Here is a 19,517-nt window from a genome sequence, read left to right on the forward strand (position 1 = left end):
TGCACAGAAGAGAAGATATTGGAGTCAAATCTGAAGAATCAAAGAAAATGCTCTGTCTCTCAGAAGTCTTCCAGGTTCTTCTCCCACAGGCACAAAGATCCATACAATGACTACTTACATCCTACTTTTTAAAAAAGGAGATTAAATTAGTAATTTTACTTTTTATAATTTATATAGTGTTGATAGTATTATAGATGTCTCCTACTTTACCCCCTTTACCCCCCTCTTACCAGCCCCTACCTGTCCCACCTTGTGTATCGATTTTAATGCTGAATCATCTGCTCACTTCAAGAAACCTTCCTTTTCTGTCATTCTCAACCCCATCCCCTTGGTATCCTGCTTCCTGTGTACTACTAAATATTTTTATGGCAGTGAATCTTTGTTCTATGTTGTTTTCTTTTTTAATACAACCCCAGATACTTTTTAATCTTTTAAAAAATATGTTTTTATTGATTTCAAAGAGAGGAGGGAAGAGGGGGGGAAAGAGAGAAACATCAATAATGAGAATCATCAATCGGCTGCCTCCTACATGCCCCCTACTAGGGATTGAGCTCACAACCCAGGCATGTGCCCTGTCTGGAATTTAACAATGACATCCTGGTTCATGGGTTGACGCTCAACCACTGAGCCACACCACCAGGCAAGATGGCATAGAATTCTTAAAATGTATCTAAAAGTGCAACTATGATTTATGACAAAGGCAACAATGCGATATAGTGGAGAAATTTTTTTTTCAATAAATGGTGCTAGATGAATAGAATATTCATATAGGCAAAAAAGTAGCTGATACACAAAAGTAAATTCCAATGGAGTGCATCTCTAAACATAAAATATAAAATAATCAAGTTTTCAGGAGAAAACATAGAAGAACATCTCTGTGACCTTGGAGTAGGCAAATATTTCTTAAACAGGACAGAAAAAGTACTAACCATGACATTTAAAAACTGGAAATATTGAACAGGTTGATGTCAAAAATCAACTTTAAAACAGTAAAAAATTAAACAATAGTATAGAATGATATTCACTATATATGTATGTGTGTATATCTCTCTGTCTCTCTCTCTCTGTCTCTGTCTCTCTCTGTCTCTCTCTCTCTCTCTCTCTCTCTCTCTCTCTCTCTCTATATATATATATATATATATATATATATATATATATAATAGAGTAGTATGCAAATCATCACTCCGCTACACTCACAAGCCACGCCCACCAGCCACGCCCCAGCCACGCCCACCATCCAATCTGAGTGAGTATGCAATTAAACTGAAAACATGGCGGCAGCCCCGCCCCCCAGCCTCTCCAGGTCTCTGGGAGTTGAAGTCAGGCGCCAGCGCCTGAGTCTGGCTGCAGCCACAGAGACCAAGAACCCGCCTGCCCCGTGATCCCAGGCTGCAGCCAGCCTCAGAAGCCTCAGGTCTGCCTGCCCAACGTCCTGGGGAGATGGAGAAACCGGGCCCCAGCGCCTGAGGCTGGCTGCAGCCACGGAGATCAAGAAGCTGCCCATCCCATGATCCCAGGCTGCAGCCAGCCTCAGAAGCCTCAGGTCCGCCCGCCCCATGTCCTGGGGAGACGGAGAAACCGGGTCCCAGCACCTGAGGCTAGCTGCAGCCACGGAGACCAAGAAGCTGCCTGCCCCGTGATCTCAGGCCTCAGCCAGCTGGAGAAGCGGTTCACCCCACGTATTGGGGGAGACAAGAAACCAGGTGCCAGTGCCTGAGGCTGGCTGCAGCTCGGGAGATGAAGAAGCCGCCTGCCCTGTGATCCCAGGCTGCAGCCAGCAGCAGAAACCTCAGGTCCGCCTGCCCCACCTCCTGGGGGAGAATGAGAAACCGGGCCTCAGCGCCTGAGGCTGGCTGCGACCTGGGAGATGAAGAAGCCGCCTGCCCCGTGATCCCAAGCCGCAGCCAGCTGGAGAAGCCGCCCTCCCCACGTCATGGGGGAGACAAGAAACCGGGTGCCAGTACCTGAGGGTGGATGCGATCTGGGAGACGAAGAAGCCGCTTGCCCTATGATCCCAGGCTACAGCCAGCTGGAGAAGCCGCCCACCCCATGTCCACCCGCCCCACGTCCTGGGGGAGATGTTGAAACCGGGCCCTAGTACCTGAGGCTGGCTGCAGCCCGGGAGATGGAGAAGCCGCCCACCCTGCGGTCCTGGGCACCAGTACCTGTGGCTGGCTGTGGCCTGGGAGACAGAGAAGCCGCCCACCCTGCGGTCCAGGTGCCAGCACCTGCAGCTGGCTACAGCATGGTAGATGGAGAATCCGCCCACCCTGCAGTCCCGGGCACCAGCACCTGTGGCTGGCTGTGGCCTGGGAGACAAAGAAGCCGCCCACCCTGCAGTCCTGGGCGCCAGCACTTGCAGCTGCAGCACAGACGAAGCCCCCTGTCCACCATCCCCTAAGGCTGCAGCCAGCCTGGGCGCCTATGGCTGACCAGAGGGAGGGAAGCCCGGATCCTGGGTGCCTGTGGTCAGCTGGAGGAGGGAATCCTGGGTACCAGGTGTGGGCCGAGGCAGAGGTGGTTAGGGGCAATCAAGCCAGCAGGGGAGCAGTTAGGGACAATCAGGCTGGTAGGCAGAAGCAGTTAGGGCCAATCAGGCAGGCAGGTGAGCGGTTAGGGGCCAGCAGTTCTGAATTGTGATAGGGATGTCCAACTGCTGGTTATCCCATGAGGGGTCCCAGATTGGAGAGGGTGCAGGCCAGGCTGAGGGACACACTCCCCGCTGCCCCCTGTGCACGAATTTCGTGCACCGGGCCTCTAGTATATATATATATATATATATATATATATATATATATATATATATAATCTGTCAAAAGATTCATATCCAGAATATATATACCTTTAAAAATATTAAACATTAATGAGAGAAAAACACCCAATCCAATATAAAAATGAACAAAAAAACTCTTCACAATAAAGAACATAGAATGGCTAATAAGCATGTTAAAAATGGTATTCAATTTCATTAGTTATCAAGGAAATGCAAAATAAAATCACAATGTAACACCACCACCCACACACAAGAATGGCTAAAATTAAAAAGATGGGGCTATACCACATGTTAATGAGAACATGGAGCAAACACTTTGAGAAATTGCTTGGCAGTGAGCAAAAGACACGTTCCAGAACATTTAGGCACTCTATTCCTACTATTCCCAGACTGGAAATAATACATATGGCCATCAACAGTAGAATGGATAAATAAAATGATATATTTAGGCAATGGGATATCGGACAAGTAAGTTTGAAGAAGTCCCATGTACACACAGGTAGCTGAAACTAATATCGAGTTAAAAAAATAAAAAAGACACAAAAAGAATGTATGCACTATGATTCCATTTATATCAAGACTGTTCGTTTGGTCTTAATTCCTCTTAGGACACGGGGGTCGGGGATGTGGAAGGGGAAACGAGCGAGGGCTTCTGGGGTGCGTGCAGTATTCAGGCTCTTGATCTAAATTCCAGTTACGTGGGTTCATTCCGTTTTTGGTTCATTCCGTTTTGTGAAAATTCAGTTAAAACCCAAACGAAAGAACGGCAGGAATGGATCAGACATTATATTTAAAACCAAAGAGATCCTAATGGACTGCAGCTCCCCACCCCGCTACACGCTCAGCCTTGCTCGCACGCACGCCAGCACCATGAAGCGGGCACCTCATTGGCTGGGACTAGGTGGCGGGCTGCCGGAAGTTGATTCTTAACACCACCTCTTCCACTTCCGGGCACGCCACCTTCCCGCCTTCCCGCCTCCGGGCCCGTACTGTCTTCCCGCCTAGCCTAGCCTTCGGACTCTTCTGCCTTCCCGCCCCCCGCCGTCCAGCCGCGTGGCCTGGGCGCCTGGACTGAAGCCGCAGGGCACCCCTCGCCCTGGGCGCCAGGAGAGAGCCCCCCCTGCGGATCCGCCCGCGGGCTGGCCTCGCCCCACCGCCGCCATTATGAACATCCGCAACGCCGTGCCGCGGGACCTGATGAACATGCAGCACTGCAACCTCCTCTGCCTGCCCGAGAACTACCAGATGAAATACTACTTCTACCACGGACTGTCCTGGCCGCAGCTCTCTTACATCGCGGAGGACGAGGACGGGAAGATTGTGGGCTACATCCTGGCCAAAATGGAGGAGGACTCGGAGGACCCGCCCCATGGCCACATCACCTCGCTGGCCGTGAAGCGCTCGCACCGCCGCCTCGGCCTGGCCCAGAAGCTGATGGACCAGGCCTCGCGGGCCATGATCGAGAACTTCGGCGCCAAGTACGTCTCCCTGCACGTCAGGAAGAGTAACCGGGCCGCCCTGCATCTGTACTCGGACACCCTCAACTTCCAGGTCAGTGAGGTGGAGCCCAAATACTACGCGGACGGGGAAGACGCCTATGCGATGAAGCGGGATCTCTCGCAGATGGCCGAGGAGCTGAGGCGGCCGCTGGAGCTGAAGAAGGGCAGGTATGCGGTGCTGGGCCCCAGGGAGATCCAGGCGACGCCCGAGAGCACGCTTCCGGGATCGGAGGGGCCCCGTCCGGAGAGGAAGAAGCCGGCCACTGGCAGTTGTGGCAGTGACAGCAAGGAATCCAGCGAGTCCACGGACGGCGCCGATGCCCAGGACAGCCCAGAGGACTCGGATTCCACCTCCTAGAACCTGCTGAAGGTACGCTCCCTTCTTGACCCGCTTCCTTCCTACCCTAAATCCCTGCGCGCCATGCCTCGGCCGGCCCAAAGGCGCCCCTTCCCACCCCATCCTTAGCTCTGCTGGGTTTCACCCTGAAAACCACCTGGTGGTCTTGGGGCGGGCGGGGTGTGGATTGGGGTTCGGGGAAACTCATTGCTCACTATTGGAAGTTAATAAAGCACTCCACCTCATAAGCTGAAAGTAGATTTAATCAGTAAAAGAAACAAGTGCTTATCCGGTCTTTTTTGGTATGGACTGTGTTTCAGGTTACCCCAACTAATAAATGCAGAAACGACGATAGAATTATAAAATCACCATTTTGAAACTTTTGATGAAGTTATCTATCTAATCAACTGTCACCAGTGGCTAATACTATTAGGTTAAAGTTGGGGCACTTGTTAATAATGGGTCAGACTGACAACACTTCAAGTCACTGTAACAAGTATAACATCACTAAAAAGGAGATAACTATTATGTGCCTCCTAATGCAATAAGAAATACCTAGTAACACCTATGGACTATTCATGCCCAAAGAAAATTGCATAGGTATATGTATGAAATTCATTTGGAAACCAAACAAGGCTCTAGATATAGCTGCCACTTTCTAAAATATGTTTTTATTGATTTCAGAGACTGGAAGTGAGAGGGAGAGAAAGCTAGAAACATCAATGGTGAGAGAGAATCATCCATTGGCTGCCTTCTGCACTGGGGATCGAACCTGTAATTCCAGGGCTTGTGCCCTGACTGGGAATTGAACCCTGACCTCCTAGTTCATGAGTCCATGCACGACCACTGAGCCACACTGGCTGGGCTATAACTGCCATTTTTATTTTAAAAAAATAGTGGGGCATGTTAAACTATACCATGATGCAATTGGTCAAGTCCAGAATGAGAGAATTTCTACAGAAAAAAATGACCTGGTTTGTTCAACAAATAAATGTCATTTTTTTTAAATGGGGGGAGGGGAAGAAATTATCAAAACAAACCTTAGAAATATATTGAGCAAATGCAACCATTGTGGACATGGTTTGCATCCTAATTTGAACAAATCAAATATAAGACATTTTGAGAGAACCAGGCAAAACTTGAACATGGACTGTATGCTATTAAGAATTGTTAGTAATTTTGTTAGGTGAGCTAATTTGTATTGTAGTATTATACTTAAAATGTCCTTATCCATTAGAGATACATACTAAAATAATTAAAGGTGCAATAATATGGTGCCTAGGATTTACTTTAAATACTCCAGCAAAAAAAGAAAACAGAAAGGGTTGTTGAGGGGGAAATAGATAAGATTGGCAAGATATGATAATCCTTGAAATTGGATAATGGCTACTTGGGAGGTTCATTACGTTTTTTATTTTTTTGAATGTGTGACAATTAACAAGCTAACTGACAAAAACAATTATTATACTTTCTAATACACACTAACACTAAGCAACCACTAAAAAGTAGTTTAAAAGACTCTAAGTTCCATCAAGGAACTTTGTAAACACCTTAAGAATTTCAAGGATCAATGAACTGTTGTCAATGTAGAAGCTTTAACTTGTCATTCTAGTCATATCTTTCCCATAACAAAGTCAGGTCATGAGTGACATACACTGCATATAATGAAAATAAATGCTGTTTGATTAATTTACTCATTCATAAAAATTTTTGTCAGACATGAGGTTTAAAGCTTGGTTTACAGAAGTTATCAGGGCAAGCTGATATTTACATTGCAGCATTTAAGAATAAATGAACTATATTTTTATACAGCAAACTAATAGCGCACTAACCCAGTTTTATTTTCCTTATGGTTCCATAGGTTATAAGAATTTATATATAGAAAGTTCTTGGGGGTTAGAAAAAGTCTGTTCTTAAAGGAGTCTTTGCATCTGCTTTTAACAACCTGAAGGCTTCATAATAACTGCGTTCATTTTGTCTAAAGTTAAATGCAGTAGAACAGTCTAAAGAGAAAGATAAAATTAAGCAAAACTTACTGCCTTAAGTGCAGAGTTTTCACATTTACACCTGTCTTCAAAATCTGGAGGGCTCTGTCAAGACTATTTTGTTTAAAATTAACAAACCTTTTTTTAAAAATGAGCAATTTTCAAATAGTTATGTAGAAAGCCTTTTGTAATATTGACCTCATATTTTGTGGTTATTGGCTTCTTTTTATTGTTAAACTCCAGCCGAGAAGAACTTATATAAAATAGCTAATCGGAAATTGCATACTTTCTTTATATAAAACATATAACACACACACACACACACATACTAGTATTGGATGAATTCAAGAGCACTTAATATTGGCTGTGACAAACAAAAATAACTTCCACCCTTGTAGGAGAAGAGAGAAATAATAAGAAAATCATCCTGGCAGTTAAAAATCGCAGTGTGCAATGTACAAATTCAGGAATGCAGTCAAACCTGGGTTCTTGAATATATCCCATTTTAGCAATTTGGTTCTTGACTTGTCTTAACAAAACTTAGGTTCTCGACCTGACAACCCTTTCATGTTGATACATCAGCATGACAGAAAGTGTCTCTCAGGCCACAAACCAAGGAGAGAACTTAAGTCCCTTTATCTGCTCTAAACCTAACATCTCAGGGTTGTTTTTTTGCTTGTGTTGCTAGTGAAATGGAAGATTAGCACAATTTGTTTTTTAATCCTCACCCAAAGCTATTTTTCCATTGATTTTTAGAGAGAGTGGAAAAGAGAGGGAAGGACAAACTTAAATGTGAGAGAAACACATCAATTGGTTGCCTCCTGCTTGAGCCTTGACCAGGACCCAGCTGGGGAGGAACCTGCAACCAAGGTATGTGCCCTTGAGGGGAATCTACCCGGGACCCTTCTGCCTGCAGGCTGAGGATCTATCCACTGAGCCAAACCTGCTAGAGCGATTAGCACAATTTTAAAACAAAGAAGCCATCAAGAGTGCTAATGTTGCTAAGGTTGTGAAAGAAGCAATGATCCCAGGCAATTGAAGAAGCAGAGAAACTTGTTGACTTTGGTAAAGGAAAAGCAGTTAGCCAGTTACAGCATTTTAGAGGCAGTGATATGTGAAAAAGCAAAGATGTTACATTCTGACTTCCTAAAAGACACCCCTGAAATGAGTGCTGAAAGTGATTTGTTTACATCTAGTGGGGGTGGTTCAAGCTGAAGGAGGATGTGTCCTATACTGAGCATCACTCTCCCAGGTTGAATTCTGCTAAGACATCTTCATTGGCCTCATCTAATATTTGGTCCTCACGGTTCACTTCTGGTCCTTTCCATCCAGAGGCTTCTTCAGGTCTCAGGTGCTCCCCACCATGTTTGGGGCATTTCAATAGCAAGGGTATTAGTCTGCATTGGTTAACTTTTCTAAAAAATAACGCCCAAATATCACTAACTTAACACAATAAGAGCTTATTTTTTCATACCACACCGAATGTGGCGGGGATGTGGAGCGGAGAAAGAAAGAGGGACTCTTCAAGAAGTCATTTAGGAATCCATCTAGAAGAGATGTTCTTGTTTTGTTCCTAGCCTTTTTGGCAATCTGATGACGCCTAAAGATCCCTTGTCAGAACACGAGTTTTAAAAGGCATAAAAATCATATGGGATTACAAAGGAAACCAATTTTATTGAACTACAGTTATTAAACCATTTTAAAATAAATTTGTTATATATGTACTTCTTTATTAGCATATGAAATTAAAAAATCTAGCAGTGGGTCTAGTAATGACTGTTATTTCCAAGAAAATTTGAGTGTAAATGGTATTTTGAGATACCCCAAATAGTAACATAATATGGAAATACCTGATTTTTATTGGTAGCAAAGTCATAGTATTGTTAATATTGTGCATTGGTCTATACATTCATAATTCAAGGAAATTCTAAATTTCAGTTGGAGGTTGGTGAAAATGCAAAATTTTCCTTTCAAATCCAAGATCATGCTTCTCCTAAATTCTATTAATGGATCCCACATTAGGAATTTTGGATTTAATGATTCTGCTATTTTCTATAATCATGTATTCTTCACTGGTTCATATATGTTCAGCTTGTAAATAGGGGAGAGAATGCACATAGAGGTTCATATAGGTTTTAAAAGTCAGTCCCATTTCCCAAACTAACTGCAGAGGAGGCTAAGAAATTTAGTTTATCTGTGTGCCAGGAGGAAAAGGGTTGAGTCCTGGTAACCACACAGGACACTTTCTGCCACAATGGGACCCACGCTCGCAGTGCTTTGGACTATGAAAAGCTTTGCTTCCATGCCCTGCTAGGAGCACAGGATCATTCTGGTACTTTCTGGTTATAACATGTCACAGAAAATTCTGAGAGATTATTTGGGCTGTCTGCTTAGTCACATGACACACATGTCTTCTGCTTTTGCACAAACCTGGGCATAGGAAACTGGGATTCTGCCACCTTACTGACTTTATGTCTCATTAAAGTATGGAAGAAATAAATGAATCCCAGTGTATAAAATGTACAAATCCCCCTATTCTGAAAATCCCCCAAACTTCTAAAGTTTTAATTATCATCCCTCACCTTCATCCCATTCGACAGGGGTTCACTGGTACATATATTAATTGCCTGAATGAGAAAAGGCTACTGTGAAGAAAGAAAGAACAGGAAAACATTTAAAAAGGTTAATATAACAAAAATATAATTCTGCCACAATGTGGTGCTCTCTCCTTTGGAGCTAGACTTCAGACACCTACAGAAAAAAAGGTCCTGAAAGAAATAACTTTTCATTTTCTTTTATCTCTTCTCTTGAGTCTGCCAACAGAGACAGTTGACCTTAGAAGTGATGGTGAGTTGGGCAGTTGGTGAAGGAGACTGGGTGACTTCATCTACAAAATGGTAATAAAGGCCCTAGCTGGTTTGGCCCAGTTGATAAGAGTGTCAGCCTGTAGACTGAAGGGTCCTGGGTTCAATTCTGGTCAAGGGCATGTACCTCAGTTGCAGGGTCCCGGCTCTGGTCGGGGACATGCTGGCTGCAACCAATCAATGTGTCTCATATCGATGTTTCTCTCTGTCTCTACCTCTCCCTTCCACTCTCTCTAAAAATTAATGGAAAAAAATATCCTTGGGTGAGGATTAAAAACAAAACAAAATGGTAGTAAAGTTTACTAGTAACAGAACTCACTAGGTTACAAGTACTATTTGAAGAACTGTCTATGAACTGTCATTTATTCCTCATAATATCCCTCTAAAGTAAGTACTCCTACTCCATTTTAAAAATGAGGGATTCATGCCACACAAAACGTAAATGGAAAAACAGGGATGCAAACTCAGATAGTGAATGAGGCTCCACAATGGTGAGGAATAAATATCCTGAATACTTAGCTCTTAAATTTGTAGGAATAGTAACCATTCAGGTTCTTTCTTGTCCACAGTAATCAAATGATAGAATTTTGTATATGAGCAGCAACAGTTTGCAGTCTTGGAAAGGAGATGCATCTTAATGATTAAAATAGCTTTCACTGACAAGCTGAGTGTCAAAGCATTCAGCTGAATCAACTCATCAACTGAAAAGTTTCTAGGAAGCCACAGCATTGAAGACAGGTCAGTTCAAAACATGCTGTGCGATGTACAGGAATGCCATCAAACTGATGCTTACCTCCTGACAAGAAATATGTGCTTTGATGATTCATAAAAAAGAAAAAAATGTGAACCCTTAGAATTTTCCATTGAGCTGGCAATATTGAGTTAACCAAGGTTACTTTAGTAACGCTCCCTTTCTGGTTTATTCTTTCTGTCGCTAAGCTGTCATCCTAACAAAAAGTTGTTAAATGTTCACATGAGCACTCACTGAAATAGACTGTTCTTAATTTTACCAGACAACTAATTATAACTGGAATGATATAATGAAATATGGAGGAAAGTTAAAGACTGACAGATCTGGTAAATTTGTAGTGTAACCTTACCCCAGATATGCCAGAAACCATAGATTTCAAATGCAACTGCACTCTAAGAAGATAAAGAGGGAGTTCGGAAGACATAAAATATTGTTTTGAAATACTAATCATATAGATACAATTTGTTGAATTATTTATAATCTCAAACAATGCCACTTTTCAATCAGTGTATGATGTAATTTAGGATGACTAAAATACCAATTTTGTCAGAGATAAATGATAAAAGCAGAGGTATTTCCTAAAGTGTGTACTCTATGCTTCAATATATAAAATCTAATGAACTTTATGGTAGAAGAGGTAAGGAAGAGAGGATATTAAAAATTCTGTGAATGGCAGTGGTTGAGAGAGCCAGAGTAAAAGCCTTTCTAAAAACATTCTGTAATGCTCTTTCTAAATACTAATACTCTCAGAACATCATAGGATATATATAAGGTTATGAATAAAAGGACATAATGGGTATTTTGGTTTCATCTCTAGACTTCACAGAAAGAATTGGACACATTTTATGTAGCTTATCAAGAACTAAAAAGACCTTTCATTTCTTTAGAATTGAAATAAATTTCTTTTGGAGTGGAATAGGATTTGAAGATGACAGGCAAAACTATCTTGTTTTCTTTATGTTTAAAATAGGGTCTTTGAGGTAGATTCAGTCTTTCAGTGTTCTCCCTCCTCCCCTTTCTCCTGGCAGACATGGCTTTATTTATTTATTCATTCATTCATTCATTCAGGAGAAGTTTATATGTCCTCATGACAGGAACTGTGTGCTGGATATGTGTGGATCTGTGTGCTGTCGTATGAATTCCCATTGGCTTTCATGGAGAGATATCTAGTTCAAACTGGCTATGGGTACCTGTTGATCTGCTGCTAAAGTCTGTCATTTGTTAAATCAGCCTTTTTTTCTTTCAGTGGTCAGAGCTTGTCATCCTCCCTTGCTCACTTGCTCTTTTTCCTCTTCTCAACAGCATCCTAGGTCTTTGTGTCTCCGTCTGTCCTCTGAATCCTGGCTTAGTGTCTCACAAGGACCCCAAGCAATGGCTTCTCACTCTCAACTCTCAACAACAACCTTCCACGTTCACTACTGGGATCATGACGGAGCACCTGGACACAGAGCCTGCTGCCCGGGAGCTAAGGAAGTCTGAGGCCTGCCATCGCAGAATCTCCCTTGGCCTGCTCACACCAGGCTGCCGTTTTACTCTGCTTATAGTGCTATGTTGGCTGCGGTTGTCTTTCAAGGTTGTCTCTTTCTAGAAGGCCAAACGGGAAGCAGGGTAAACTGAGGCTCTTCTTTCCGTTTGGACTATATTTACCTGAGTTTTCGTCCATAAGGGGGGAGTTAGGATGATCAAGTCAGGCCTCATGCCCCTTTCTCTTCTGTCTTTCTCTTTTCTGATAGAAGTATTGTTTCCTCTTCCTTTCTCTGGGAACTCATCCTCTGTATTACCCTCCCCTTATTTGAGGAGGTATTCTCCTCCTTCCCAATGGGAAAAAAGGGGGTCAGCAAAGGCTTCTATGCAGTTAGAACTTGGAGATTTCAAGAAAGGGACAAGCAGTAATTCAATTGTAATATCTAATCTGCTTGGTTGTGTCAGTATATATTTTTAGTTTCTTGTAATGACATAACTTGCCACTTATTGAGTAACTATGTTGTTCAGGCACAATGCTAGCACCTTTATTAATAATATCTTTAAGCCTCTCAGCAACCTTAGGAGGTACGTATTATCCCTGTTTTATAGAGGAGGAAACTGAAGCTGAAAAGTGAAGTAAATATCTAGGATCTGAACCCAAGTCTATTTTAATTCAAAGCCAAAGTTCCTTTCAGTTTCTTAATTGCTTGCTACTCTGCATTTTATTTATAAAGGTCTGAAAACTATACCAAAATAAAAAAAATCTAATGTTCTAAAACAGCGGTCTCTAACTTGTGGTCCGCAGACCACGGGTGGTCCATGAGGTCCAAAAGGTTGGCGACCGCTGCTCTGAAATGTTAAATGTTAACTTAATGCATGGCAATTTATGTCATTTGTAAATATTTTGTAATCCACCATTATAATCCTGAACGTTTACAATTTTTCTCCAGTAAAAATAAGTGAAGACAAAGTGCTTTGACCTCCACAGTGAAAGTCACCAGACACATCAAGAATTATCATTACTTAATGTTGTTTTCATATTCACTGAATGTGACTTATTGTATATAACATTTCTCACGTTTACATTTTTATGAAAACTGGTGTATATGGTTTTAAGTCAAAGCTCTGACATTAACCATCTGATGACGAGAGATAAATCTGTTCTCTGTAATCATAATCAGCCCTGCTAAGCACTTCTTACAAATCTACCACAATGCACTCTAAGAATGCCTACCTAATAGCAAGTGATTGTCTGAAGTTTTTTCCCTACACAATTAGGATTTTCCATTTCCTGTGCCAATGCAAAGCTCTCATCTATCTTTCCATCTTTATTTTTTTCCTTTTTTGATTTTCTCCCCCAACTCCAAAACTGTTTTATTCCTTCCCTCAAGCATGTGTTTATCTCTTTATTTTTAAATATTACAGCTTTCCAACATCTGTCTCTAGGGCAGCATAATCTTCCTGGTGAAATATTCCATGTTTTCCTTGAGCCCTTGTCAATATGTCTTCATGTTAACAGCTTAGCAGATGGAGAAACAGAAGGAGGAGCCTCAGCTTACCTGAATGACTTCTCTCCAGCATCAGGCACATGACTGTCTCTAGTAACTTGATGATAGGAACTGGAGTAATTGGAAAATAAGGAATGATTTCCAATTTTTGCAGTGTTACTTACCAAAACTATTGGCTGTTTTTCTTTATTACTGTAATATCTTTTCCCCTAGTCTCATACCAGGAGAAGGCAGAATTATAGCAACCTACCTACTTTGGATTATGCCTATTTAGATAATGTAAGTAAAATAAACAATAATACTAATATTGCTTTGGGCATAAACTAGAATATTCCCAAGTGGTTCTGGTTACTAACAATGATTTAGCAGCAGCAATAGCTTTCTGTAACTGAAATTGTGGTAGCCTGTGACATTGCTTTTTGTAATAGCATTGTTCTTTTTCTATAGGACAAATTGTTCTTGTGGTGTGTTTTTTTTTTTAATGGGTTGCCTGCTGTTTACTTAAGTATAATCCTGGAGAAGCCAAAGCAAGGCTTTGAAGCAAGAATGTAGGATAGTTAATGGTGAATACCTTTGCTCTAGCTGAGGAGGACCCACATCCCTCCTTTACTTGTAGTTTTAAAGAAACTCCTAGGTGGGCTCAGGTCTGTCAGCAAATTGTTCAGAAATATTAATCATCAAGCTAAAGTTTTCTTTGGCTAAAAGAGAAAAACTTTTATAAAAGAAGCCTGTGAGTTACCTAGTTAGAATTTGTGCAACTTTTCCCTTATGGAGATAAGAACAGAATACAGTAATGGGGTGTGTGGATGTGTAGGAAAAGTAGAGCAGTGCTGGAAGTTAGTCCAAAGCGGGGAGCATTTGGAAAGGATCAGGACTCAAATAGCTAAAAGGAAGTTTCTCACATTTTTATTTGCAGATGAGTCATCTGAGGGATCATGTTAAAAATGCAGGTTGTGTTTCAGTGACAGTTGGGTGAGGTCCGAGTGTCTGCATTTCTAACTAGTTCCTAGACAGTGCTGATGTTGCCAGTCTAGGAACCACACTGACGAGTAGGGTACTTAAAGCTCATCTTCCAACTCTGGAATGGCAGTCCCGGCACACTTGTGACAAGCTGTTAGGGCAATTTGGAATAACTCAGAATCCTATTCTTAAACATACACACATCCTGTTTGTCTTTGGAATTGTGTCACATAGGTCAATGATCTATTCAATTAAAATTCCAGATATATTTCATCAAAATGTGTACAACAAATGTATATACAGTTTTTAAAATGTATTAATAATAATTGACATTACATCTTCTCTTATATTGAAATGCTTTGATATAATACTATTTCCTAATCGCTGACCTCCAAACGAGTGTACAGTATATGAGATTTTTAAAAATTTCACATTTAACTGTCACTCAGTTTGTTGTGTTCATTAATCCATAGATTGGCCCAATCACTAAGAATTCTTTCCATGCTGACATTTGACACAAAATTTGAAAATGAACACAGTCTCTTTTTGTTGTTGTTTTAATTGGAGCATCAGATATTTATGTGGGTAGAGGTGGTGTGGGAAACTTTCGAGGGAGATTTCCATAAGGGGAAAAGAATTTCTAGCCCACGATTTCTCAGTATTGTTCATGGACCTATTTCATCAAAATCACCCAGATGCTATGTTAAAAATGCAGTTTCTTTTACCCCAGCTCAGATCTACAAAATCCGAGTCCTAATTTTTAACAAGCTTACAGGTGATGGTTTGCATACTGCCATCTGAAAATCCCTGACCAGGACCAGGCACTGAATTCCTCATTGCAATAATTTCAAGGGCATTCTTTTAATGGTAATACTTTCTAGTTTACATTAATTTGTCAGCAGAAGCAAAAAAAACTCAGAAGATGTAACAAGTGTTTATTATAAATCATATATTTGGTGAAGGTTGAGGTGACATGGGGAATTCTGAACTTTCTGCTCATTGTTCTGTAAATTTAAAACTGCCCTGCCCTTTAAAAAGTCTGTTAATTAGAAAATAAAATAAATGCACATCCATAGGATTTTATGTGTAATCATTTGATACCTGTATATAATTATACATGTGATTATATTGTGTATATGATTTTTAATGCATTCTTTTTGTGTGTTTCATTACTTGTCCCAACCCCCATTTCACCACATTAATGTCCCCTCTTCCCAAGCACATGTTAACCTCATTTTATTCTTCCATTTTATTTTCCAAGTTCTAGTCAAGCAAACAATAGCTATAATTTGGAAATAGTAGTATATGGCACAAGCTTGAAGAGCGAGAACATTTACAAATCATGCTGAAATGTTTTTGTTTCCAGAATAAAAAGCTCAAATATTGCAATGTCCAGTTAAGAACAATCTTAAGGTCCCAATGTCTACATCTATAAAAGAGGACTAATTGTAGGACTGTAAAGTTGATGTAAGTGTTAAGTAAGAAATTTAATGTAAATTACCCAGACCAATATCCAAAAAATAATAGGTGTACAATTAACATTGGTTCCAATTATTTCCCTTATAATTGGAGAGTAAACATTTTAATAAGGCTAATAATTCCAATACAGGATTTTACATTTGAATATCATTTTATGCAAAAAGATTATTCAGTGATTATAAGCTATTTCTGTCTGTCCAGTCTGTTCCCCATTCTCTTCTGATTTATCTCTTAAGTATGCCCAGGCAATTGCAGGTACTCAAGTAAAAGCATGGATGAATGAATAGGAAAGGTTCTCAGATGAGGAATAATGGAGCCAATGAATATTATACCAAATCCCACTTTGTATCAAATTATAGTAGAACAAGTGCCCTTTTCAGTCAAATAATGCTATTTTAATAAGAAAACACTACAGGGCAGGTTTATACCAATAGTAAATTACTTTTAGTTCCACTCTTTGCAAATCTAAAAGCCAAATAATATTACCCCAACATTTCCTTGCATAAAAATTTAAAAGGCACATATAACTAAGAATACTTATCAAATATCTGAAGATGTGTTTCTCCAAATACAATAGCAACAATCTATTTAAAGTACGAAAGCATGATTATCAGTGAAAACCAGGACATTGTAAACCCAGTTTTCACCTTGGAAACAAATGTTTTAAAAAATGCCACAGTAAAATGTGTTTTCCGTAGGTGTTTATGTGTTTGAAATGAAGAAAAGTGTCTCAAGTACCACTTAATTCTTTATGCAGAACAAAGTGTGTTTTGTCTATGAAAAATAAATAAATGAACAATAATCTCCAAGAAATCAACTTGACCAGCATTAATGACTAGTTTAGTAGTTAACAGCCTTAGGCATAGCCAAAGGCCATTAAGGCTCTTGTGGGGGAATAAAAGGTTGGAGGATTGTGGTTTACCAGTAATTAACTATAAGTATGAATCAAAACTTCACAAGAAACCAGATAAAAGTTACTCTGGACAATTCTGTGTTTATCTTTTCATACACCCCTCCTCCACCTTTTTTAATAAATAGGAAAAGAGGATTCTGCCATCATTTCAGAAACCAGGATAGATTGGAAATAATTCATTTAATGGGGACACTCAGGGGACCAATTAATGCCTTTTCAAGCTTAGACTATACAACTCTAAGAACCACTTTAAAAAAAAATCCTCAGTGTAACACATTAGTTGATTGTTGGTGAATTGAAACTCAATCATGAGATCACAAGGATTTTTTGGAGCTTCCCCCCCCCCCCCTCAGTTTTTAATCCTATCTCAATAAAGGTAAATACATAAGGATTATAAATAAACAAATCTGAAGTAATATAGATTGGGAGAAACTCAAGAGGGTCAGGAGATAATGAAGATTATACCTCAATATTGGGATTATGATGTTAGTTCTTTATTTCAATAAAAGTGGATAGAGATCTTTCATATCAGGGACAGGGCTTAGCTGTAAGGACAAAGTAATCTTCTGGGAATTATGCATACAGGCTTGACATCATTTTTATTGGATGGCTGATGAACTGGAAAACTCCAGGATAGCCAAGCTTTAATTTGTAATCTTAATTTTCATATAAATTGGTAATTTCAGGGGGAGGGAGTGGGGACTTTGATGCCTGCTAGCCTGTGGTAATAAGACAGCACAGAAGCACAGGCTGCAGTACTAACTCATCACATATCTGATTCTGTCTTTTCCTCTATCCATCTGTCTTCCATCTTTACATCTATCATTTAAAGAAATTTACAGCCTGCAAATACCAGAGAAGCTAATGTTAGTGCAATCTTCCCTCCACCTCCTTTTGGAATGATCTATCGTAATCTACTTATCATAGACATGCACACTATAATGTACAATAATTTAGTCTTCAGCCAGGAAAATGGCTTCAATTGTTTTTGCAAGCATGCATTAATAAGATTCTTCTCTTTTTATCTTTTTTAAAAGCTATAGGTCATAAGAGAACACTAGTTTCCCTTCATAAAACAATTATCTTGGTATTTGCTATAAATGCTTTCATATCCATAAGATTACATAAAGGCAAAGTTATCAAACTAGAACATAGTAGTGATGTATTTGGTTCTACAGAAACTTGTCCCATATATTTCCAATATAGAATGCAGATGCCCTTTCATATTGTAAAAAGAGTAAAGTGCTATTAAATGGAATAGTTTAGAAATATATCAATAAACTAGAAATTTCTAGATTTTCTAGCCTCTTATAAGTAAAATTGAATCATGTAAAATTATTCTAATCAAAGAATATTTGAATTGAACTGACCACGGAAAATAAGTAATATACAAAAGTGAAATGATTTGTTCACAAGCACGTATTTTCTCTCTCCCTTTCTGCTGCCCTTTTGTTGTTTTTCCAGCTATTTTACTTCCTGGCCCAAAAATAATATGCTTGACATTAACCACTTTCTATATGCCTCCTGTTGTAAAAATTCTGACATGTTTTTCCTCTGATTAGGCTAAAATGATACTACAAATTTTAATCACTAATTAATACATCCATTCATCTATCTACAGTGTCAAGCAGTATTTGGAGTGGGAGATTATACTCCTAGGATATACACTGTTTTACCTTAAGGAACTCACGACTTAGTGGGAAGATAGACTTGTAATAGAAAACCCCAAAAAGGCTTCCAACAAGAAGTGACAGTAGAGCTGAGATTTAAAGACAAGAAGAGGTTAGCGAAGCAAAGATAGTGATGGGAACATAAGTGGGACAGAACAACATTTGTAAAGGCAGAGTGAATGAAATGGAATTTGGCACAGACTGGGGAAACAGAGTTGACAAGGGTTTGCAAAAATAAAGGAGTCTAGTGACTTGGTAAGTGGTAGAACCTCAAAGGAAAAGCTATTGATACAACCTTCAACTGAAGGTGTGAAATCTAACATAACACCCATCATCATCATTCACTCGAACCAACCCAATATTATTATAATAAAAGACAACTGAATATGTTTTCAAAATTCTAATATTTAGAAAATTCCTAACATTTTCTAATTTTATAGAATAAGAACATATGTAACGTGTAGCTATCCATTCCAGTTCTGTCTTCTTACACCACACACAATGTGATTAACCTCCCTTTCCTATCACATATTATCCTTGAACTATTTTAAGATACTTATGAAATCCTTCAAAGCTAAGTTGCTTAAAATGTTCCTTACTCATAATTGCTTTCAAAACTTTTAACATTTTGATTTCTCTCCTCCAGGTAATGTCCAGATTTGTTCCTTTTAAAGTGTGGCATCTGGAACTGAAAGTAATAGTCGATGTTTAGCAGGACCTGTAGAGAGCAGAGAGGGAATGTCCAACAACCTTTTTCTCATCACTGTACTTCTGTTATTGTGCCAAACTTGAGTAAGAATCTTGGGCAGACTTATTTTGCTAATTCATACAGAATCTTTATTCACCAAAAATGTTAAGTACTTGCCATGTGTGCTACCTTTTAGCTACATCTCTGCTATCTTCTATTACTACAGTTGTGTTATTTTTGAAGCAAAATTCAGAACAATACTTTTATCCCTTTTAAGCTCATTACTTCAACTCATCACTTCCCCCATATAACAAGTACCAAGATTTCCAACATATGAAACAGTGTAAAATTTGCCAACTTAGAGGAATGCCATATTATTATTGTGAACAATAATTTTTATTTTAATAGCAATTAAAGTGACTGAGGATACACAATACCCAATGGAAACCAACAATTAGAGTAAAGCAGCTCTTAAGTTCAGTAAGTACAGATATTTAAATATTCAGATATTTCTCTACTTTTACCACTAAGTAGATAGTGGGTAGATCCATTGAGATTAAGAATTGATTCATTCATCAATATACTTCTTCTGTCCTCTCTCTGTATATAGCAAAGATGGGTTAAAT

General features: G+C 39.8%; 1 protein-coding gene across 1 annotated transcript; it reads left to right on the forward strand.

Moving 5' to 3' along the window:
• Window positions 1-3,937: 3,937 nt before the first annotated feature.
• NAA11 (N-alpha-acetyltransferase 11, NatA catalytic subunit) lies at window positions 3,938-4,630 on the forward strand (the record flags this gene model as incomplete). The annotated part of the gene is made up of 1 exon (XM_079777175.1): window positions 3,938-4,630. One exon carries the CDS (start codon window positions 3,938-3,940, stop codon window positions 4,628-4,630), a length of 693 nt encoding a protein of 230 aa, XP_079633301.1.
• Window positions 4,631-19,517: the final 14,887 nt, after the last annotated feature.

The sequence above is a fragment of the Cnephaeus nilssonii genome (assembly GCF_951640355.1).
Source record: "Cnephaeus nilssonii genome assembly, chromosome: 1".
Lineage (NCBI taxonomy): Eukaryota > Metazoa > Chordata > Mammalia > Chiroptera > Vespertilionidae > Cnephaeus > Cnephaeus nilssonii.